The following is a 26,287-nucleotide window of genomic DNA, read 5'->3' as shown; positions in this document are numbered from 1 at the left end:
GGACGATTTTTGGGAGGGGGTTTTGATTTTTTTTTAGCGGTTGAGAGTGGAACAATAAAATAAAATTTTAAAAAATTATAGGTAAAATATGTTTTCAAAAATTTGGTTAAAAAAATTAAATGTGAGAAAAATAATTATTTAATTATGTAAGGTTGAATGTAATTTTGTTGGGTAGAGAATTAAATTATTTTAAAAATTTGAAAATAAAATTAAATATAAATTAGAAGTTAAAAATTAAAAATAATAAAAATTTGAAATGATTTTATAAAATGCAGTTGGAAATATTAAAAAATATAAGTAAGTGTAATTTGTAAGTAAAAATTGTATTAAAAATGTAATAACAAACATAAAATGAATAAACATAAATGTAATACAATTTGTATGTATAAAAATGGAAGAATTAAAAGGGAAAAAATTGTGGTAAAAAGTGTAACTGCAAATTTAATTAAAATTTGGTGGGTTGGACTTGAAATGGTATTGGGTTTAATTTGTATAAGAGAGAAAAAAAAATCAAGTGAGTGTAGAAGAGGATCTCATACACTCCTATGTTCTTGTTTTCTATATCTCCTCCAATAGAAGCACCGAAAAAATCTAAGATTTATGCGCATGTTCTGTTTTTTCGTTTTGCACACTCTGTTTTTTTTTTTTTTTTTCTTGAGTGACCAACAAATATGTAGGACATTGAAGAAAACAATAAAAAACAATGGAATAAAAGTAATAAGAGAAAACAAATTGAAAGAACATAATAAAATATTAATTATGTTAATAACACCGAATAATAATAAATTTGATGTTAACAATTATAATGTTCATATAACCTATAAGATGTTGTGAAATGTATAAGAACTCTATTGAAAATACCAATATAAACACACTATTTGACAACAACAAAATATGTCAAAAGTAGGAGGAGCTCAATGTGAGGAAGCATTTCTTTGAAGAATGTCGTGGTGAATGGAAAAAACGAATATAAAGGTTATAGGTGGTGTGCACTCTCAAGCATAGGGTCTTAAAAGTTTATATTAACTAATACAATAATCCATTTGTACATAAAACATTCAATAATAATGTTTCACAAATTAAGTCACAACCAGATCAAAACTTATATTATGCATAGTTTTTGTAAGTCACGTAAACTTTTAACAACTCAAAAAATTAATATTTTAATTATATTTATGTTATTTTTTATTTTAAATATTATATTATTATAAAGAGTTGTGAAATGTGTTAGTGTGTTTTTAGTGTCAAAGATGTTTTTCTCATTTTCTTAATTTTAATTATTTAATAAGTATTTCCTTTAATACGTGGATAGAATTTGTCCATAACACGCCAATTAGTTTTCTACGGATGACATTAGTAAAACCTACGAATTAATTTATTCAAACATATATTCCTCGTGACGCCAACATTTTCAAGTGATTATTTTTACTATTATTTTGTTAAAAAATAATTTATGTTTTTCTATGAATACATTAGCTGGTTGTACAAAAATTCATATATATCAAAATTTGTAAATAAATATTTGTATGTAAATATATAACTTCTCGTAATGTTTATATAATTTATATTGTTTTAAATTTTTATTACTTGACAAGTGTGAAACAGTGTACTATGACAACGATAGTCTCACATTTTGGTCTATAATGTTTTTTTAGTAGCTAAACTTAATGTAGTATTATCTAATTAAGTAATTTATAATTGCTTCATAGGAAAAAATATAAGTGGATGTTTTAAATTTTTAATTATTATTTTTGTTAGATATGAGACCTAGATAACTATTAAAATCTTTGTATTCTTTTTTACTTTTGACAGGTTGTTAGGGTTTCGTTTGATCCTTTTCACCTTCGTGCTACTCCTTCGACTACCTACATAAGACACTTTGACGCTCAAGTCAATAAAGAGGGTGTTTGAGACAATAATAATGACGTACCTTGTTCATTGGAATGCATGTTATTTATATTATTTTAATGGACTTACTTCAATGGGTTTGATTAGTGAAATGTATAACACTTATGATTGCATTACCTAATTCGTAATGTTAGTTTATCTTCACTAACCTTGATTTGAACGTTAATGGTTATATGTGTCGGTCTAGACGTGCGTGATGTCTCGATCAGTTCAGTAAAGGTGTCCAAGACATGTCAGCATGTACAATTAACAACTTCGATAATTGGCTTAAATTTGTAATTAACTACTAAACATTAGGACGAATTGTTTTTAAGAATTGTAATTTGTTTTTTTAAACAACTAGTTGCATTGTAATTTTTTCCTAAGAAAGTTAAATGGGCTAAAATCAAGCTGAAATGTCTTAAAGAAATATATAAATGAAAATTCAAATATAAAAGCTTTTACAAAATATTTATTTGGACACATAATATTGTTATTCCTATAAAACTAGTATTATTAACACCAGGGAAACATACTTTTTTTTAGTTCTGTATATCACGTTTTTATTACATTAAAATAATAATTTTATAAAAAATTGTTTAAAAAATGGAAATACTTTTATTTGCTAGAATGTAAAATTATTTAGTTAAGGAAATATCATCAATGTTTAATCTAATATAAAACATAAATTCAGAAATTTGGTTAAATCTTGAAGTGTTATTCCTCAAAATTTCCAAAGAAAAAGGGGGAAAAAACGTTTTGCTCTGCTTTCTCTCTCAATTAAACCTCTAATGGCGTCTTCCTCAGAGAACAGAAGCAACACGACGCGTCCCCAGCGCGAGGCGAAGAAGAGAGCCGCAGCTGCCATATGCGAACAGCTCGGAAATGCGAAGAAGAAGCGCGTCGTTTTGGGAGACCTCACGAATGTTCCAAACGCCGTTTCCGTTTCGGATATTCCGAAACGGAAAAGAGGTAAACTGAAGAATATCGATGAAAGAAGCGACTCTCAACTCTGTGGGCCATACGGTTCTGATATATACGAGTACCTTTGCGGATTGGAGGTAATGCTAGGGTTTTTCATGGTTGGTTTTTGTGATAGTTAAAACTGTGTCGTTTTGGGAATGATGTGAGGGTTTCTTTTTCTGGCTCAGGTTGTTCCTAATTTGAGACCGATGCCGGATTATGTTCAGAAGGTTCAGAATGACGTGGATGATAACATGCGCGGTCTTCTGGTGGATTGGTTGGTTGAGGTTGCAGAAGAGTATGAACTGGTTTCAGATACGTTGTACTTTTGTGTGGCTTATATAGATAGGTTTTTATCGTTGAATGTATTGTCCAGAGAGAGATTGCAGTTGCTTGGGGTTGCTGCAATGCTCATTGCTTCGTGAGTTTTTCTAATACATGAAATCTGGATGTGAGTTTTGTGTTGTTGTGATTGATCATTTTTTAAGTAATTTGTTGTTTTTGCAAATAGGAAATATGAAGAGGTTAAGCCACCCGAGGTGGAGGACTTTTGTTACATTACGGATAATACATACTCCAAGGAAGAGGTGGTTCTTGTGTTTCATTTATTGTTGGTGTTACTGATTTCTCTGGCTCTGGGTTTTGCTGATTTTTACAATTTTTTGGTGAAGGTTGTGAATATGGAAGCCGATGTATTGATGGCTTTGAAGTTTGAATTGGGTGCTCCTACAGTGAGGACGTTCTTGAGGTGTGTTTCTTTGTTGATTCTATGGGCTTGTAGCGTTGATTTGTCTTGTTTTAGTTGTTTTCTCCTGGCTTGTTGGTTCACTCTGTATGCTTTGCGGTGGTGCAGGAGATTCTGTGGAGTTGGTCAAGTGGGTGTTGATGTAAGTTAGCTATTGTTTTGACCCATTTGTTAAGCTTATTCACGGGCTTAAAAGTGATTTTATTAGCAGCAACTAACTCTATATTTGGTTAATTTCCAAGAAAAGAATTTTGTTCAGTTGCTCAATTCAAAAGAATTTGGAAATAATTTTCTTAGATTTCATATCTAATGTACGCAGTGGGTGTTGTGGTTGCAGAACGTGTTCTTCATTCTCTTGTCATTTTATAGCAAGCCTTTGACCAATTATACTTAGTATTATGCTTATTTTACGATTTTAAATTTTTTGTATACAACCTATTCTTTTACAATATAATTGTATATATTCATGATTTAAATTTGTACACATATATAACTCGGCTGTCAATCAAGATTCATATGATAATTAGAATATTAAATCACTTTGTATCTTGCAATATGTAAATGGAATTGTATTATTGATACAGATTATACACTATTCAACAATTTGATTTTTTTTTATCATTTTTTACTTCTGTTTCATCAATTCTCATGTAGAAGTTTGAAAAGTTGTATAAACTTAATTTGTTAAACGGAAAAGATTTGAAAAACCAATTTTGAACATGTCTTATTTGATTGGATTATTCTGCTACTATAGTTTTTTATCAGAATAAATATTCCTTGACATCACTATTAAAAAAATATATCACCTTATATTTGTTTTTTAATAAAATAATTTTTTTTGAGTTGTAGGGTGAATGTAAAAAGGAGAAAAGAGTCTGAATGTATAATTACTCTTCTTACCAATTACCAACTCATTCATGCATTCATTCTATTTGGATATTTTATTGGTTCATTTTTATTTGAAATTTATCGCATTAAATGCTATATATAATCTATATGACTAGTTGTATTATGTAGTTGATACAGTAAAAAATGATCAACCGGTAGAATTGGTTAGTTTACTTTGGTCTGCTCGTATTTTACTCTGATAAACAGCCTACTGAACTTAGGCCTGTGTCAACCTGACAGCTGCCGCTACTCTTTTAATTTATATAATTTGATTTTGTTAAAACTGTAACTTTTCATTTTAATTTGTTTTGTTAAGTCATTAAACCTGCACTGCAGTCTCAGAAGTTGAAATTTTTTTCTCAACTTATACAACTTTGTGAAAATGAGTATATAACATATTATATATGTGTATCTTTAAAATAAATATAAAATTTATGAAGTTAATATTTTTTGGTTTATAGTTCAATCAATGACTTACCGGATCACCTATTAACCTAGTACCTTGACTAACACTGTTTGGTTTGGTTTTGATAACCGTGCTTTCATCAGTTGGTTTATAAGCTTATCCCACTATGCAGACTTCTGATCTCCAGTTTGAGTTCCTTAGCTGCTACCTTGCAGAGCTCAGTTTGTTGGATTATTACTGTGTAAAGTTCTTACCATCTTTGGTGGCAGCATCTGTTGTGTTCTTAGCAAGATTTATGTTAAGCACAAGGACACATCCTTGGGTAATAATTTTGTTTTAAGTGTATATTTGAAATCCATGTGGATTGTGGAGGATGTTGCTAAATTAATTTTTTACAGAATTCGGCCCTCCACCAACTCACTAAATATAAACCCGCTGACTTGAAGGAATGTATTCTAAACATACATGACTTGTACCTCAGAAGGAGGGGGCCTTCTTTGGAAGCTGTGAGAGAGAAGTACAAACAGCATAAGGTAATGTTTTACACTTTTCCAGCTACCATATATTTATTTAAAGGATGTAATATTTTTTAAGTCACTTCTTTTAACACTATTAATTTTCATTCCCTTTGTCACATTGGAGAAATATGCTGATTCTAGTTGTATTGGATGTTTTTGGTACAGTTCAAATGTGTGGCAACAACACCATCTCCTCCGGAGATACCCCTTTCTTTTTTTGAATTTTCAAGGGTATCTTAGACAATTGTGATTTGGAAGAAGCATATTTCCTAACACTAACACTAACGACAAGAGTTTCACTATTTCAGTGGCACTTGCTTATGTTTAGGGAGCTTGCTTTTTGTTATCGAGCTTGTATAAAAATGTGGTAAACCCCATATGTTGGGACTTAGGGTTTTAGGCAATTAGAAGTTCTTTGTAAGATTCCTTGAAGTATATGCAATTTCTATGTACAGGGAAGTTCTATGTGTGTTCACTGTAGTTCCATTCTAAGATAGACAATCCATGACGTTCAGAAATCAATTTTTCCATCAGTAAACAAATGTTGGATCTGTACTGTAGTTCCTTGTCTGTGCTGTCTGAACCTAATATCTGTAATAGAATATAACCGGTCATTTGTGCTTAACCCTCTGTCTATGTTAATAGCACGCTATAGCAGTGGGGTTGGTGAAACTGAGGCTCCCACTATCCCGAGGTGGTTGTGTTCTAGATAAAGGTTTGGCCATGGTGTCCACAAATTTGTTACTCGTACTGGGTGATTCCCTCAATTGCACAACCAGTAAAGATTCCATTATAACAAATGCTGTATGTTAAAAGAGTCTTTTCTGAGTTAGTCATCTCTAGAATGCCTTGGGGGAATTAGAGACACCACCCCCGTAGAGTAATGTTGTGGCACTCAGTTCTGCAGTACAGTGATCATAAAAAAATCTGTGGCTTTGACATGAAGTTTCATTTTAGGATATATTACAGTTTGGAACAGGGTAATTTTGGAAGATGATGTGCCTCCAAGTTGTGTGAACACCATTGATTTGCATTGGAGCATAATCCTTTTTCATAACTCAAGGCATGCTTCATTTCTGAACAAGAGTTACAGACTTCAAGTAATGGTATGGTATTCGTGAATGACTTGCCGACTCTTGGTACATTTGACTATGATATATTTTCTTTTAACTAATTTTAAAAAACAATTACTATTCTTTTTAATTATGAGAAACTTATGAAAAATAAATGATTACTTTTTACATTTAAACATTGTCATGTAACTTGAAATGCTCATCTTGTAAACATATCATAGTGAGGACAAATTCTTCCTGCACTTCCATGTTTTCATCCTGCACCCCGTGGGATGGTGAAAATACCCTTTTTCCTTTAATGAAAAAATAAATAAAAGCCTTTCTTCTTCTCTTCCACACTTCTCTCCTATCTTCGGCAAAGGGGCTCGGAAGTGCTCAAGAAACGAACCACGAGCAAGAGAGGGTGGTGCTCCTGCAACAGTGAAGATGGAAGAAGTGTGGGAGAGAATAAGAAAGTTTTTTTTTTTTTATTAAGGGTAAAGGGGTATATTCATGTTGGATGAAAACATGGGGTCTAAGAAGAATTTGTCCATGGTGAGGTGTTGGAGGTATGTGGAGTATATCTGGTTGTGGTAAAAGGTTCTTAGTATTTAAAGTAATGATGGACCAAAAAAAAACTATATCTTAAAAAGTGTTGATCCAGTTAGAGGCAGGCAAAAGAAATGGCCCCTACGGTATATAGTAAAATTTCAGAACCACATACTGAAATTCATTATACGAATTGTAAAATGATTATTAGGTCTTTAATGGTTTTCAAAGGGCAAAAACATGTAATTTTAGGTTGTTGATGGGTGTCACTTTTCAAATGTAGTCTATCAATGAAGTCGAACTCCATCGTTGGATCAAGCTTTGGATAGGTTTAAAACATTCCAACACCAAGAAGATTATATCATTCTTCAATTCAAAGAAATCAAAAAGAAAAAAAAATATGCATGTCTCTTAATTAGTAGGTTGCAGAGGAGGTTTAAGTATTCTTCATAATAAAATTAAATAAAAAAAATAACTAATAGTGTCTGAGTAGACTACCTATTGTTTTAAATAGTAATTTTTCAAATAATAAAAGTATTTAATTAAGTAATAATTAAAAATAAACTAAACTATAAATACACTAATATATAACCACTTAATTTGTTAACTCACTTGCTTTGAATGAAATTCAAATAACCAATTGCATCTATATCTATGAATTTTTATGAAGGTTTATGAAGGCGATACGCATCTAATAAAGTGTTAAACAGAAAAAGCATAAAAATGCAAGGGCTAAAAAACCATGAGTTTCAAAAGCAAAAGATGTAGGCATCACAAATATGCAAGTAACAACATGTGAAATGTTACGAGACCAGAAGAGTATAAACAAGTGCTAGATATTTTAATAAATAAATAAATTATTTTTATTTCTAAAAAAATAAAATTGTCCAATTATATGACAAAAAAAATACAAATATTGTATTCTTTTACACAGTAGTATAGATAAAGAGTATGTACTTCTCTTTAAAAAGATTATTTGTGTCAATATAGTGAATTTTTCCTTGTCCTATGTTTCTCTGAACTAGTTGTCATCTCTTATGTAAAGGTAGGTCTCCTTCCTACCAATCCTTCATACAATATATTTAATACAAAAAATATAATCAAATAAATTAACAAAATGCATTTAAATATAATAATAATTATCATCTAATAAAGTATTCCGTGCATGTCTTTACAACTTAATTATGTTTTTAAGTAAATGATGAAATATCATTTTTTTTTTCATCTCTAATAAAACTTTTCTAACTTTTTTTGTGCCTGATACTTTTTTGTTTTCACTTTTTTTCTCAAAAGGACCAAATAAACAGCACATTCTAAACCACTTTTGATATTGTAAACAAGTACCACTACCAATGAAAAACAGTAAAGATGAAAATCAAAATTTGATAATTTATTGAGAACCAAAAAATATGTAAATTTATTATAGCTTAAGTTCTCTTAATATATAATATAAACGGAACTTGCTAAATTATTATTTCTAAAAGTGATTAAATGACAGTCAATAACATTTTTTTACAGGTAAAGATTTTATTATCACTCATAAATGACTAGCCTAAGATCACAAACATAGAATCATTCATACATTACAAATAAATATATATTTAACCGAGGTTACTTTTCTATATTTTCAACATCCATATATCGTGGGTAATTAACACGATAGCTAATATACACTACAACTCATCGATGCAACTTTAAACATTCAGCTTGCACACACAGTACTGGGACAAGATCAACCACAAAAAAATTGACAAAAGTAAGTATTAGCGTGGAAATATACACATCAGGTAAAACAGTTCCTTAGTTTTTAATCATCCTAAAATCTTAAAAAATGTTGTTGCTGTATAACTTCTCTCATGAACTCTTTATGATAGACTAACTACTGATCAAAGAATAGAAATAGAAATGTCTATCAACTCATTATACACATTAAAACAGTAAAAATAAACTGATAGTGTCCAATGCTTAAGAAAATTTACATGTAGCATTTCAATTATTTTATCTAAAGAAATACATAGCATTCCAATCCAACCATCACAAGTTGGGAAAAGCTAAACTCTATAACAACAGGCACTAATTTCATTCAAGGGAGTCACAATCCCTAAGAAGTATCGAAACTACAATAATAACATTTCAACCCTAACTACAAGAAACAACAATAACCTTGTCGGAGTTCATCTATAAGAAAAAAAATTGTATGTAAGAAGATGATAAGAAGAACGAAGTTTTCATTCTCTTACATCACTCCGTGAATAGGAGATATATACAAGTGTAGAGAGACTTTCTCTCTCCAAATTAGGTAGAAATCTACCTAATCATGATATTGTATCATTATTAAATTAATTGCGTACAATATCATACAATAATTACATATAATTTGATAATTATTATTTCTTTAATATCATCGTCAAGCTCATACCAATTTCAGTGAATTATTTTATTGTCTTCGTAAAAATATCTGTGAGCTAATACCGTGTCGGTACATATGAAAGACTAATTATCATGCCTTGTAATTTTTCTCACACAATGTGGCAGTCTATCTATCTCAATGTGTTTTGTGCGTTCATGAAATACTGAGTTTGCTGCTATATATAATGCCGCTTGATTGTCACAAAAAAGTTGAGCTGGCAAGTTACATGACACCTTTAAATCCTGCAACAGATATCACAACCAAACTATCTCCAAACAAGTATTGGTCATCGCGCGGTATTTTGATAAAAGAAAGACAACAAGTTCTTTTTTCTTTTTTATTACTTTCTTTGTGTATGTATAAGATTGAATCCTTTCTATTTTGAATTTTCAAAAGGATTACTAATTCTTAACTTTTCAAGGAATCCTTCATTAGTGGTTGTGAATGATTTATTTTTCTCAATCTCTATGACTTGTTCTTACGAATCGAGATTGGAAACATTAAGAATAAGAAATAGAACTATTTGATTTGATTTGATTCGTTCTCAATAGTCATAAGATGTTTCTTTTTTTTAACATATGCTTCTATTATACCCGTAGTTTTTGAACGATGAGAACCAACTATGTAGCATCTACATTGAGAAATCAAATATTGAATACAAGTAATATTTGATTTTTTAAATTGGGTACGGGGATACATATGTTATTATACTCATCTCAATACTCATTATTGTGTTTGTACTCGTTTCCATTTTAAATTACTAGAACATTTTTAATTTAATATACAACTTAAAAAAACTTATATTAACTTTTCTTTGATATTTTATTTTTTAACTTATTTTAAGGTCATAGAGCATTTTTAATTTAATATACAACTTAAAAAACTTATATTAACTTTTCTTTGATCTTTTATTTTTTAACTTATTTCAAGGTCATACTTTAACATTGGAGAAGAGAAAATGTGTATCATTTTAACATTAAATACTTATAATATCATGTTTCATTTGTTATAATTTTAATTTTGTATAAAAAATATTTAATTAATATTTTGGAGCACTAATTCATAGTCTCTTAGGAATAGAAATAAGACAAATTATTCATATCCATTAGGTATAATGCCAATAAAAAAATTTACTTCGAAAATGAGATGTAATAGTCAAACACACACCATTCCAACTTATTGCCATTCTTACACTTGAGTCCTTAAGGTGTAGAGAAAACATGCAAACAAAGATAAAGAAAAACCCACACCATTCCAACTTATTGTTATTTATACACTCGAGTCCTTATCCTTAAGGTGTAGAGAAAACATGCAATCAAAGAAAAAGAAAATACATTGCAAGTCTAAAATTTGTTTATACCCTCTTCACAAAACCTTTTGACATTATAAGAAAATATATATTTATGGAATGAGGATTTTAAAATGCATTCTTTCATATTGTTGAATTCATTGTCCAAAATAAATATTATTATAAGAATTTTAGAATAAACAATTTAAAAAATTAAAAAGTAATTCCTTATTGTCTATTTTGAAATGGAATTTAAAACACTAATTTCGGAATGATAAAAAACAAAATTCAGATCCCATGCTTTGGAATTAGTTTTATTACTTCTCGGAATGGGTATTTTTGATACTTTTCATTTTAGAACTACATTCTTTATTCTTTATAACTTATGTTGTATAGCATAGACAAACTTTGTGTACTTGGCTTTAAGAGACATTGTACACTTAGTACTTAATCTTAAGGGGATATTTGCATATGGTTTGAAAAGATTGTGTGTACTTGAAAGATGTTTTGTACTCAAATAATTAGGAGTGACTTTTGTGTACTCGTGTATGTTATAAGTGATCGTGATAATACTTGTAATCTTGTTAATTAGTGGAACCGTTTATACTTTGCAAAGTAATATTCAACATAGCCTAAGTTTGCACTCTCCCACTGTAGAAATAGATTTACCATTATTATCTTCTATTACATGTTGTATTTACTTTTATTTTTTTCCTTTAAAAATACTTTTATAAAAGTTTGTGAATATGTTTTCAAAAACCATATAACAATCCTCATATAATGTCTGATAGACTATCTTACTAAAAGTTTTCCAAGTGTTTTTATAACTCTATTCATATCCTGCCTTTTTAAAACTAACATGTTATTTTAGTTAGTATCATAACTAACTTCTTAGGGTTAGTTCTTTGCAAAACTAAAAGTAGTAGATAGTAAGCACAATGAAAGAAAAATGGCAAGTCATGAACAAACATTTTTAAGAAAAGAACTTTAACTAATGGAAGCAACATATGACCTTCTTTGAACCTTGTCGTATAGACATGATGGACGTCATAGACAACAATAATTATATACCAATAAACGATGATAATTAAACCATATCAAGATCCACTTGAACATAATTATAATACCATAAGTAAAATTTTTACGAAACTCTGAAGTTCACAATGATCCTATAGCCATGTTTCAGAAATAATTTTTTTGACTGTCACTGCCTTCAAATGAGTTAAGGAAATGTGAGACACTCTATCTATGAAAACTCCACTAAGATAAAAAAAAATAAAAAATTCAAACTTGACTTACTTATCAATATGAAAACATACAAATTATGTATACTAAAAGAGCTCAAATCTTTGAATAAATCTAATAGTACATATTATCATATTGATAAAGTTTAAAAGGTATTCCTAGTGAGTGGAAATTGTATCTAACAACCTTAAGGACTTTAAGAAGCCTGAACACCATATCCATAAAAGAATTTGTTAGAATTCTAAAAGAACACGAACAAAAGTTGCAAAATAATAGAATCATCAATAATGAAAAACTTATTGTCTTTGAGGTAGAATAACATTCAAATGAGCCATCAAATAATGAAGATTACGAGGATACAATAACATATCTCTCATCCCAAAAGACTTTACCATGTATGGAGAGAGAGAAGCTTCTAAAATTATAAGATATACTCAAAAAGGAAAGCTTGCAACAAAAAGCAAGCCCTTTGGCAACTTAGGAAGATCATGACTACTTAAAGTTAGAAGCTACCAACTTCTACCTTATGAAAAATAAGTCATCTGACAAAGTTAGAAATTTTTTACTTGCACTCTGTCATTGAAGTTTATCATGTGATTGTTTCCAACTCTTCTATATTCTTTAAAGCTTATCCAAAAAAAAAAAAAAAGGATTCAATTTTTTTTTGTCTAAAATAATTACAAAAATTAAAAGTTGAATTTGTAGACTCATTTTCAAAAGAAAATTTGTCAAAAAAAACAAACAACTAAACAATGGGCTTAATAGCTTGATAGAGAAATTTAAAATTATCAATTCATATTTTAGGAGAAAGAAAAAGAAATCAACTTTCTTGTTTTCAATATAAAAACTTTAAGTGTACAAAATTTTGGAAGACAATCATTCTCGAATAAATGATCTAATCTTAGAAAATTAAATTCTTGGAAAAGTGTTATCCTCAATTGCAAAAGGTGACAATAGATTAAATTTTCAGATTATATAAGGATCTAAGTTCATTTAAATACCCAAAAAGATATTTTGAATTCTAAGAAAAAGTACAAAAGATTGACATGAAAAATGGGTACATACCAAGCACAAGAGAAAGAAGGTTTATGTGCCAAGACTTAAAGAGAAAGAGAAAGAGTCAAAAAAAAGCCTAAAGGAAAACCAAAATTTAAAGAAAACATGCATTGGATTATTGGATGGATAGGTAGGTAATCAATCCAATATATTGAGTTTTCCTTATTTGTTTTTAGAGAATATGAGGATGCTCAAATCCTAATTTTCTTTAAGAATCATGCTTTGAAAATTCAATATTCTTAAAATTATTGTGAATAATCTCTTTAAGACAACTAAACATGGAAGGATTAACCTTTTAGGATTAAATAACCATGGGGTTGATAAGAAATTATCAAATAAAAAAACTTGTCGTCCTTTTTATAGATTGTCAAGGCAAGACGAGTGGAGAAACTTTATGGATGAGATGTCTGATGAAAAACATTGAGAAATGTAGGGGTGTTTAACTATAATGAAGTAGAAAATAAGATTATTTATCATGATATAATATTAGGTTGTCATGTAAAAAAGATAACAACAAAATACATATACTAATGAAAAAATACACAATAAACCGCATAATTGATACAAACCAAATTGAAAAAGTTGGTTTGGTTTGAACTTTTTTATGTCCAAATTGAACCACATATAGTAAATCTCGTTTTTTTTTTTTTTGCAATGATATTATTATACTAGGCAGATTCTTTATATTCTTTATATATATATCCCTTTGCATTTGGACTCATTAAAGTTTGTATTTTTATTTACATTAGTGTCTTATGACTAGTTGTGTATGCAAGGTATGTATTTTTCTCTTATAACTCGTATACATTTTCTTTACTTACATATATCTTAGTTAGTATATTTAGTTTTGTTTGTATGAACATACTTTCCATATTATCCGTCGTAACTTTCGTACAATTTTCCAAATAATTTAATTCATATGCTCTTATTTTCTAATATAGCTTTAACTATGATCCTGATATGTTTCTGGAATCTTGTAGCTTCCAATTCTGTTTCTGGAATCTTGTAGCTTTTATTTTCTCTTTCTTCTCCTCAGAATATTTTTTCTGTTTTGGTTCAAGAAGCAACTTGGACTTTTGCATATTTGGCCCATTCCCAAAGGTAGATGCTTCCTTGGGATAATTTACTCTAAAAACACAAAATTAACAAAGATAATAGTTAAGGCCCGAATAAACCCAATTATATGAATATTAATTAAAACAATGGATTTATTTATTATTATAGTCCAATAATCTATGAATAAGGCTAGTGAGTGTGAATAAATATATGCTCATAAGATATCTTGAACTCTTATCTATTTGTTCTTTATTTTATAAGTATATGATTTATATTTAATTTGCATTTTTTTTAATGCCTTCAAGTTACTCAACATACGATGTGTTTAATGTACACGTTCCTTTGTTTATAAACAAAACTAACATTAATTGTCATAATAAAGGAATATTGTTAAGTCATAAACGAGTCTAATCATGATAAGATATAAGTCTTAGTCTTATAGTCATTCCAATGACACCCATATTTGGATGATAACAAACACGATACTTTTGGTTCATCTAACATAATTGCGTAGTTTGAAACATGTATGAAATGAAAACTTAAAAAATGATATACGATATATCTTGAACAAGGAACATAAAACTTATAGGATGTATGAGTGGCAACACACGCTTATATCATTAGACACAAGATGCAATTGATTTCACACACACATAGGCATCATACACCAAGCTAGATGTAGTCTCACTTGCTTCATACAAAGATCAAATCACCAATTGCATTTATGAATTATGATGTAGACAAGACACATCTAGCAAAATGTCAAGCAAAAAGATCACATGATATAAGCACTACAAATACTAGACGAGTCTCGAAAGCACAAGATGCAAGCATGACAAGTATGTAAGTAACATCACACAAATTGTTAGAAGACCAAAGACATTAAGACGAAAATCAAGTTCTAAAAGTTGATGAAGATCTAGACACAATTAATGTAAATTAGACACAACTTTCAAGTGCTAACCCGAGCACATCTTTAGGATGTAATATCGTTTAATGATTATAATGTTCACAAAGAATGCTTATTGATGAGCATATATTTATTCACACACAATAGCCTTAATCATAGATTATTGGACTATAATAATAAATAAATCTATTGTTTTAATTAATATTCATATAATTGGGTTTATTCGGGCCTTAACTATTATCTTTGTTAATTTTGTGTTTTTAGAGTAAATTATCCTGAGGAAGCATCTACCTTTGTGAATGAGCCAAATATGCAAAAGTCCAAGTTGCTTCTTGAACCAAAACAGAAAAAATATTTTGAGGAGAAGAAAGAGAAAATAAAAGCTACAAGATTCCAGAAACAGAATTGGAAGCAAATCTTCTGCAAAATAAAAAGAATTATGGAAAGTGGAAACTGTTTACAAAATCTAAACTGCAATATTTTCCCAAAATCCTTAGAGCAAAAAAGCCTATAAAAGGACACAAGCATCAATATCATAGAGTAGCATTGCAAAACATATATCACAAACATTAGTGTTAAACATATCAGGATCATAGTTAAAGCTATATTAGAAAATAAGAGCATATGAATTAAATTATTTGGAAAATTGTACGAAAGTTACAAAGGATAATATGAAAAGTATGTTCATACAAACAAAACTAAATATACTAACTAAGATATATGTAAGTAAAGAAAATGTATACGAGTTATAAGAGAAAAATACATACCTTGCATACGCAACTAGTCATAAGGCACTAATATTTAGGATATCTCTTACCTTTATTTTATTTTGATTTGTTTTTATTTTCTTTCTATATATCTTTTATCTTTATTTTGTTTTGATTTGTTTTATTTTCTTTCTTTATATCTTTTATCTTTATTTTTTGTTTTTATTTGTTTTTATTTTATCTCCTACATCTTTTATCTTTATTTTTTGTTTTTATTTGTTTTTATTTTATACCTTTATATCTTTTATCTTTATCTTATTTTGCCTTTATTTTATATCTTTTATGTTTTTAGTTATTTCTTTTATTTTGTTTTGTAATCTTTATTTCTTTCTATTTTTGTTTTTGCTTACAGTTTTTATTTTCTATATTTTATTTATTTATTTATTTATTTTAACATAATTTTTTTTCTCTAACTATTTTTTTAAGCATTAAGTGTAGCATTTGCATTAGTTTTTTTTTAGGATCTTGCATTTAGGTTAGACACTTCAGTTGCTACTCTTTGATTTTTTTTTTAAACTGAAAGCAATTCAGGGAAGACTTTGGCTAGGAAAGACTTGGTTTTTAAGTTTGTCCGCTTGTGACTCACCTCTCTTTCCTGGGAGTTTACCTGATTTGCTTTTCAATTAAAAAAAAAAAAGTTTGCCCTGAGGCGTCTAATAGGTATTGGTGTCTGTTACATATCCCTGTTTTCAATTCCAAAATGAAAGAGAAATTAGCTAAAGAAATTTACAATTATGATAGTCATTATGAGCCATATTTGCAGCAATCTTCACAGTTTTATAAGCAGCCTTTGCAGCAATGTGAACCCTACTTTCAACCGCCTCAACATTGTAATTCATATTATCAACAGTATGAACAGCCTCTGCAGCAATGTGAACCTCACTTTCAGCAGCCTCAACGTTATAATCCATATTGTCAACAATCTTATGAGCAACCTCAACAAAAACCATATTATCAGCAAAACTATTTTGATGAAAGGCAACCATCTTTTCAACCATTTGTGCAAACTGATAATACTCCTCGTAATCTTGAACAACCAACTTTAGAGGAGTTGATGAGGAAAATGACGGACATTAACACAAAATTTCAAGAATGGGCGGCTGACAAATATCCAATTCAAAAGGAAGAACCAAGGAAAATGAACGAGATCAACATGAAATATGATCAAGAATGGGCGGCTAACAAAATTGAAATTCAAAAGGAAGAACCAACTTTAGAGGAGTTGGTGAGGCGGATGGAGGAGATGAACATGAAATATGATCAAGAATGGGAGGCTAAAAAAATTCTAATGCAAAAGGAGGCTGATGTTATAGCAAGAAGAGAGAAAATTGATCAAATGATTGGAGAGATTGCAGATTATGTTCAAGAGATGAAATCACCTCATGATCCAGATATAACTCTTGATCCAGGCACTGATGGAATGTCTAACCTTGAAGCACCTACCTCTACCATAGACACTCTCGAAAAGAAGTGGGGCATATCAACTGTTTTTAAAGTTAATCCGAATGATTTGCATGAAGCTGAGCTTGTTGAACCTAAGATTGCTACACCATTGAATGTTACTGTCCAACCTCTACTGATGGAGGAGAAATCATTGCTAAATCATGAGGGATTAAAAGTTGTGACATGTGAAGATCATTTAATGCATCATATAAACACTAAGGATGAAAATGTGCTTGAGTTTCTAGGAGATTGAGTTTCTAGGAGATTTTAACTTCTCCAATCCAATTAAATGTACAGATGATGAGATAGATGAGTTCTTAGAACGCACTAACTCTTGTGATGCAGGTCTTGATGGAGAAGTTGTTGATGCTGTATTACTTGCTGAATCTACTGAACTAGATTGTGCACTAGCAGATGGCTCTAACATAGTTTTGGAGGTAATACAAGAAGAGGAAGAGCAGATGTTACCCGTCTTTCAAGTAAACACGGCTAGTGGAGAAGAAGATGACATTATTCTTCCATACTTAAAGCTTCACAGAGTACAACCTCCACTATTTAACACCTGTTTTCTGTGTATATGGTTCTGTACAGATTTGGTCATGATCTCTCTTCAAAGCTGTGCAAAGCAAAGGGAATTTGTCTCCATCAAACAGGGGGAGATTGTTGAAGCTGGAGGAAGCTTCTTCCCTACCAAGGCTTGATGTGTGTTTGATGAAGAAAATGGCTTGAGTGCTTTGAAGATTGTAATAGGTTTTTAGATTCATTTGTAATTAGGCTTGTAAGTGTGTATGATTGCCTTTTGCTGTGTAACCTATCCTAGATGCCTAACCAAGTCTAGATCAAGCACATGATGTGGTTAAATGGTTTTTGAAAAGTCTTTTGAAATGTTTTTAACAGTTTTAAAACAGTACACAAATAAATCTGTTTTATGGAGAAAGAATCTGTTTATTTCTTCTCTGTTAAAAAGGCTTTCGTTTAATGGTTTTTGAAAAGCTTTTTAAAATGGTTTTAACAGTTTTAAAACAGTACACAAATAAATCTGTTTTATGGAGAAAGAATCTGTTTATTTCTTCTCTGTTAAAAGGCTTTTCTAAATTTCTGTTAAGGCACCAAGGGAAAGCTCAGTTCGTTATTTCAGTTAAGCTGAGCTGGCCTGTGCGTTATACTTTAATCTGTTTCACTGAGAAAGAACAGGTTTATTCCTTGGTGAGTTGAAAGGTTTTTTCACAAGTTAGTTAGGGCTCCAAAGGTACCACTCAGACAGTTATTTCTGTTAAGCTGAGTTGGCAGTTTTTACAAAATAAATCTGTTAAGTTCAAAACTGAATCTGTTGTTTTCTTAACTGCTTTTCAACTGTTTTTTGAAAAGAAGTTAGAAACTGTTTTCTATATAAAGAAAAGTCATTCTCACATGAAAAAGTGCTGAGGAATTACGCTTTTAACAGAGATCAAACAATTTCCATGTGAGAAGAAGGATTAAAAAGAGTTTTTGAAAGGTTTCCAAAGAGATTTTCAAGTGTGCTTGTTCTAGGAAACCTTGAATCTTGGTGAAGGTGCTAGTGCAGTTTCTGCAGCAAATTGAACTACTGGTTTTGAGTTCTTGCATCTTCTTTTCAGGTGTAATCTTTCCTTTATTCTGTTTTGTAAAGGTGTAAGTGTTAGTCACTCCTTGATAGGGTTTCTTGGAGTGCAAGGTGTGCTGAAATAGGGTTTTTCAGCATTGTGTGTGGTGTTCTTGTAGTGTTCAAGAACTGCTGGTTTTGTAAGTGATTGACACTGTTTTTTAGTGAATTCCACCTTGGGGTAAGGTGAGACTGGATGTAGCTCTGTATGAGTGAACCAGTATAAAAACGTGTGTATCTTGCATTCTCATCCCTGCACTTTTTTCTGTTTTTGCTTAATTCTGTCAAGAACTAAATCTGTTCTTTTTAAATTGAATCTGTTAATTCTGGGTTAAGTGAAAATTGTTCTTCCTGTCTTGTTAAAGTTTTCTGATCATAAACAAGGTTGCTGCATATAATGGCTTAAGTGAATTGTGAACAAACTGACCATTCATTAAAACCTGTGAAAGGATCATTTTTCTTGAAATCTTGTGTTGTGTAATTTTGGTTGATCTCTAAGCATAGCTATATCCTTTATCCTCACAATATTAAGCTGATCTGGTTCTGTTCTGATTCTCTGTTGATCACAATTTTACAGTGAACAAAATTCAAATTGTGCCAATACTGCTCTGAAAAATCAATTTGTTTCATATAAAAACAATCTGTTCTTTTTGCCTCTGGAATACTGAAAAATCGTGTGTTCTTGCGAAAATTTTATAAGCTCAATTCACCCCTCCCCTCTTGAACTTAGACACTAATAGACCCAACAATTGGTATCAAGAGCTAGGGCTTGTATTTTGCTCAAGTGTGTGTATGATGTCTGAGTTTAAAATGCCTTTTGCTGAAGGTGCATCTATTAATAGACCTCCTATGTTTGGTGGTGTTAACTATGCTTTATGGAAAATCAGGATGAAGATCTTTATGGAATCTATTGACATGGGAATCTGGGATGCAGTGGTCAGTGGACCTTTTATACCTATGCAGGTTGTCAAAGATGAAACAATAAAGAAGCCTTGGTCTGAATGGAGTGAAACTGAGAAGAAGAAGGCCCAATATGATTCTTTAGCCAAGAATATCATCACCTCTGCACTGAATATGGATGAGTTCTTTAGAGTCTCTCAATGTAACTCAACAAAGGAGATGTGGGATGTACTAGAGGTGACTCATGAAGGAACTGATGATGTGAAACGGGCAAGGAAGCACTCACTCATTCAGGAGTATGAGCTATTCAGAATGCAATCTGAAGAAAGTATTGCAGATGTGCAGAAACGATTTACACATATTGTAAATCACCTCATTGGCCTTGGTAAAGTCTTTGATAAGGAAGAGCTCAACATAAAGGTATTAAAATGTCTTGATAGGAGCTGGCAGCCTAAGGTAACAACAATCTCAGAATCCAGAGATTTATCCAAGATCTCCACTGCTGCACTTTTTGGAAAGCTGATAGAACATGAAATTGAGCTGAAAAGATTGAAAGAACAAGAAACAGTGGAAAAGAAGGCCAAAGGAATTGCTCTGAAAACTACCATAGAACATGATGCAAGTGAGGAAGAAGGTGATCCAGAACATGATGAGACTGTGAGTCTGCTCACCAGGAAATTCAGCAGATTTCTTAGAAAGAAAAACCGTGACAGAACTCAGCAGAGAAAGAGGTATTCCAAACAACCTATTGATTCAAATTCTTCCAATTACACGTGTTTTGGATGTGGTAAACCAGGTCATATAAAAGCTGATTGTCCAAACAATCAAAGTAAAGAAAAAACAGCAAGCAAGAGAAGTGACAAAGGGAAAGGTAGAAGAGCATATATCTCATGGGAAGAAAATGATGTATCCTCATCTAGTGATTCTTCAACTGAAAGTGAAAAAGCAAATCTTTGCTTCATGGTGAATGATGAGGGATCCAACTCTGACTCAGTAAGTAATTTCTCCACTGATTCTGAAAACTATGATCAACTGCTATTAGCCTTTAAGGAAACACATGATGAAGCAAACAGGTTGGCTGTAATGTGCAACAGATTGAATAAAGTAAATAAGGTACTTGAACCAAAGGTCAAAGCTCTTGAAGAAGAACTGCACAAAGCTAAAACTGAATTAATTAGTCTTGAATTGACATGTTTGCATGCATCAATTAAAACTTGTGATAATTGCAAAAAGCTGGAAAAACAGGTTGAGTATTTGTTAAAAACACTTTCAAATTTCACTAAGGGAAGAGAAAATCTTGAAACATTATTAGGTTCACAGAATGCTGTTTTCAATAAAAATGGTTTAGGATATAATCCTGGAATGAAAGGTAATGTGAAAAAGCTGTCCAGTTTCTTTGTTCCTTCCAAAACAGGTTTTTCCTCTTTCAGTAATTCAAAAACAATGCATACTGCAACATGTTTTTATTGTATGAAATCTGGTCATGTATCTAGAACATGTAAGGCTAGGAAATATTTTGTTCCTAAAGGTTTAGCCAAATGGCTTCCTAAGGAAAGGTGTTAATCATGCTGGACCCTAGACTAAAAGGGTACCATATGTGCTAAATCTGTTTTGTTGCAGAAAAACAGCAGGAGAAACCAGTGGTATCTAGACAGTGGCTGCTCAAAGCACATGACTGGTGATGTGACTCAGTTTATAAATCTGAAACTCAAAGCTGAAGGGCATGTCACATATGGAGATAACAATAGAGGAAAAATTCTTGGAAGAGGAGATGTTGGTACTAAAGACTCAACTACAATTGAGAATGTTCTATATGTTGAAGGGCTAAAACATAGTCTTCTAAGCATTAGCCAGCTGTGTGACAAGGGATACAAGGTCAATTTCGAAGCAAATACTTGTACAATTTCAAATGAAAATTCTGGTAAGGTGCTGTTCACTGGAAAAAGGGTAAACAACATTTATCTCCTAGACATTATTAAGAGCTGTTATGAAAATGAGTGTTTGCTATCTAAAAATGATGAGTCATGGCTGTGGCATAGGAGACTAGCTCACATTCACACAAATCACTTGAATAAGCTAAAATCTAAGGAACTTGTTTCTGGCTTACCAAACATAAAGTTTCAAAATAACAGGTTGTGTGATGCTTGTGTAAAGGGAAAACAGATTAGAACTTCCTTTAAGTCAAAAGATATGGTTTCCTCAAATAAAGCTTTGGATGTTTTGCATATGGATTTGTTTGGACCATCTAGGACTGCTAGCTTAGCTGGAAATTACTATGCTTTGGTGATTGTTGATGACTTTTCAAGATATACATGGACTTTGTTTCTTGCTTCTAAAAATGATGCATATAAAGCCTTTAAGAAACTTGCTAAGGTTCTGCATAATGAGAATGAAAATAGGATAAAACAGATTCGTAGTGATCATGGGGGAGAATTTCAAAATGCAAAGTTTGATAAATATTGTGAAAAACATGGGATCATACATAGTTATTCTGCTCCTAGGACACCCCAACAGAATGGTGTTGTTGAAAGAAAGAATAGATCACTAGAAGAGTTAGCTAGGACTATGCTAAATGAATCTGGTTTACCTAAATATTTTTGGGCTGATGCTGTATATACTGCTTCTTATGTGCTTAACAGAACATTGATTAGACCAATTCTTAAGAAAACTCCCTATGAATTGTATAAAGGTAGGAAGCCTAACATTAGTCATCTTAGGGTGTTTGGCTGCAAATGTTTTGTTTTAAATAATGGTAAGGACAATCTAGGGAAGTTTGATCCTAAATCAGATGAAGGAATACATATTGGTTATGCTATAAGTGGTCATGCTTATAGAGTATATAACAAAAGATTGCTTGCTGTTGAAGAATCTATATATGTTGTGTTTGATGAAACAGATTTTTCTGTGCCCAAATCTGTTGTGGATGAACCTGGTATGGATGATTTAAGAACAATTATGCAACAGAATCAATCCAGTGAGCTTGATGCTACTAATCCAAATTTTGTCAAAGAATCTACTGTGAATGCAGGACTGCCTAAAGAATGGAAGACTCCAAGGGATCTCACTCTTGACAATGTGATTGGTAAAATTGAGAAAGGAGTCTCAACAAGGAATTCACTCAATAACTTCTGCAGAACAGTAGCTTTTGTGTCTCAGATTGAACCTAAAAGCCTGGAAGAAGCACTGCAAGACAACAATTGGATAACAGCAATGCAGGAAGAGCTGAACCAGTTTGAATACAATGAAGTGTGGACTTTGGTTCCAAGGAAGCATGAGATGAACATAATAGGAACCAAGTGGGTGTACAGGAACAAGATGGATGAACATGGAGCTATCACTAGAAATAAAGCAAGACTGGTTGCTAAAGGGTATAACCAAGAAGAAGGTATTGATTTTGGTGAAACCTATGCACCAGTAGCACGTCTTGAAGCTGTCAGACTTCTTCTAGCATTTTCCAGCATACAAGGCTTCAAGCTATTTCAAATGGATGTCAAGAGTGCATTTCTAAATGGCTACATCAATGAAGAGGTGTTTGTATCTCAGCTTCCAGGGTTTGAAGATCACAAGAATCCAGAACATGTGTTCAGGCTTAAGAAAGCCTTATATGGATTAAAGCAAGCACCTAGGCAATGGTATGAAAGGCTAAGTGAATTTCTGTTGTCTCAAGGATATAGCCGTGGCAATTCAGATAAAACTCTCTTTCTAAAGAAGAAAAGTGAAGATATCATACTTGTGCAAGTCTATGTAAATGATATTATCTTTGGATCCACAAATGAAGAGATGTGTGAAGACTTTGTGAAAACCATGAAAAGTGAGTTTGAAATGTCAATGCTAGGAGAAATGAATTTCTTCCTTGGACTACAAGTTAAGCAACTCAAGGATGGGGTTTTCATAAGTCAAGAAAAATACTGCAAGGAACTGCTCAAGAAGTTTGATATGGACCAATGCAAAGCAATCAGCACTCTTATTTCAACAAATTGTCAGCTGGATCAAGATTCTGCAGGAAAATCAGTGGATCAAACAAAGTATAGGGGTTTAATTGGTTCCCTATTATATCTAACTGCCAGCAGGCCTGACATTATGTTTGCTGTATGTCTATGTGCTAGATATCAATCTGATCCAAAGGAATCACACTACAATGCAGCAAAGAGAATTCTGAAATATTTGCAAGGATCTAAGGATGTTGGATTGTGGTATCCTAACAAGGTATCTTTGAATTTGATTGGTTTTTCAGATTCTGATTTTGCAGGTTGCAAAGTTGATAGGAAGAGCACAAGTGGGACTTGTCACATGCTTGGATCAAGTCTAATCTCTTGGCATTGCAAGAAGCAAGCTTGTGTTGCCCTCTCCACAGCAGAAGCAGAATACATAGCTGTTGGAAGTTGTTGTGCTCAAACCTTATGGCTAAGGCAGCAGCTAAGTGATTTTGGTATTCTGTTAAATAACATACCTATAAAGTGTGATAATACAAGTGCCATAAATTTGTCTAGGAATCCTGTCATGCATTCTAGAACTAAACATATTGAAATTAGACATCACTTTTTAAGAGAACATATAGCTAATGGAACATGTGATATACAATTCATTGGTACTGAGTTTCAATTAGCTGATCTATTCACTAAACCACTTGCTAAAGACAGGTTTCACTTTCTTTTAAATGAATTGGGTATTATTAGCTTGAATTGTCCTCTGCAGTGAAAATTTCAATCTGTTGTTTTATGTTTTAACATGTTTCATTGCCTGTTTCAGAAATCACAACTGTGACTAGGAAAGAGAAAGATTTATTTTTCTCTCTCTCACTTTATTATTGACTGCTTTTACGGTTATTGACCAGCAGATCCATGCAAATTAATGTGTGGGTATCCTAACTAATTGGATTTTGTGTAGATGCAACAGATTTGATGTACCAAAATCAGGTTCCAAGATATTCCTACGTGAATCCACACCTGAACCTGCTGCACCATTGGAATAAAATCTGCAGCATATCTGTGGGATTTGATTTTTCTTCAAAATTCATTATTTCCAAAATCTGATTACATTGCCCTGGATTAAAATTTGTGCTTTTCAATTTTGGTTTAATAATTCTATATAAACCCTGCTCAAATCAGTTCTTTCTCACACTTTCTCATTTGTGCTATAAGCTGTCCAGATTCACACTTGCTTCACCACAGGTTTCGTTTCTGTTCTGAGTAATAATCTGTGCTGTTTTTTTTCTCTAGAATTGTATGTTAATAAACTGATGCAGGAAAACACAGATTAAGCATGGCATCCTCATCACACAGAAGGAAGAAATCCAAAGAGCAATCCAGCAGCAACCAAGGCATTCTGGAGAAATGGTTTGCTGGAGATTCTGAAGCAATGACAAGGTACATCCATGAGACAAGCAGGAAGCAAGTCAATGCACCCAAAGTGTTGGAATTTTCCTGGCTGAGAGAAGAAAATCTGACTGAAGCAAAGACCTTGCTCAAGCATCAAAAGCTGAAGAACTTTCTAGAGATGACTGGAAATGTATATCCAGATTTGGTGAAAGTTTTCTACAGCAACTTGGTTCAAGATGGCAAAAATCTGGTCTCCCATGTGAAAGGTGTGAAGCTGAAGATTACAAGGGAAATATGGAGCAATGTGGGAGGAATCAAATATTCTGGAATGAAGGTAAGCAAAGGGAACACTGCTGGAATCCAGGGATTCAACAAGATGCAGTTTTACAGAAGTTGTGTGAGGAATCCTGCTGAACCAGTGGCTAGATTTCATGCTGGAAATCTCACAATTATTCCAAGACTCCTTGCCTACATCATTGCTTGGCAGCTTACTCCAAGAGGAAGTAATCATGCAACTCTCCATGAAGAGGACTTGATTTTACTATACTGCATCATGAATCAACTCAAGGTAAATTGGGTAAGTACTATGGTGGAGCATATGCTCAAATCAACAAGGTTACCAGACTATCGCTTTCCATATGCAATTTTTGTGTCAAAGCTAATTGATTACTTTGAAGTTGACACTACAAATGAAAGAAATGACACAATTAAGGCAGCAAGTGAGATAGACAACTCCACTCTCCTCAATATGGGATTTCAAAAGGAAGATGATAGCTGGATATTCAGAAGGAATGCTGCAAACAGAGCTGAAAATGAAGCTGCTGATCCAGAAAATGAAGAAGAAAATGCTGATGGAGTGCAGAACATGGATGCATCACCAGTACACTCTGCTGGACATGAGGATATTGCTGCTACAAGCCAAAATGCAATGGTTGCATATGAGGCACCTGAATACAGAGGTGAACCTCTGTCTATATTTGAAAGACAAGTGCTAAGCAGGCTGGACACACTCACATATGAGCAGAAAGCACACTATGAAATGACCTACGCCAGGTTTCAACACTTGGATGACCAACTTGAAGGAGTTCAAGTGCAGCTAGCTGAGCTTTATTACAACAACAAGTGATCCTATTTCTAAGTCTTTATCTTTTATATGTTGTTGAGCAATTTGGAATTAATATGTACTGTTTCGTTTCTGCACTGGTCTTTAGTTGTTTTGTGATTTGTAATGAACCTCTATGGTTTATTGGTTTTATTTGAACTGT

The 26,287-nt window shown here is 31.9% G+C and overlaps 1 protein-coding gene across 1 annotated transcript; it reads left to right on the top strand.

The window, feature by feature from the left end:
• Window positions 1-2,561: 2,561 nt before the first annotated feature.
• LOC137816534 (putative cyclin-A3-1) lies at window positions 2,562-5,967 on the top strand. Its single transcript, XM_090298103.1, is given in 9 exon segments — window positions 2,562-2,948; window positions 3,039-3,271; window positions 3,362-3,437; window positions 3,522-3,598; window positions 3,704-3,737; window positions 5,062-5,211; window positions 5,288-5,422; window positions 5,532-5,561; window positions 5,563-5,967. Coding segments are annotated over 9 exon segments (1,071 nt in total). The 5' UTR covers window positions 2,562-2,678; the 3' UTR covers window positions 5,629-5,967.
• The last annotated feature ends 20,320 nt before the right edge of the window (window positions 5,968-26,287 follow it).

This window comes from Phaseolus vulgaris, chromosome 1, assembly GCF_051622355.1.
Source record: "Phaseolus vulgaris cultivar YP4 chromosome 1, ASM5162235v1, whole genome shotgun sequence".
Classification (NCBI taxonomy): domain Eukaryota; kingdom Viridiplantae; phylum Streptophyta; class Magnoliopsida; order Fabales; family Fabaceae; genus Phaseolus; species Phaseolus vulgaris.
The sequence above is the reverse complement of the archived record's forward strand: the minus strand, read 5'-3'. Positions and strand labels throughout refer to the sequence as shown.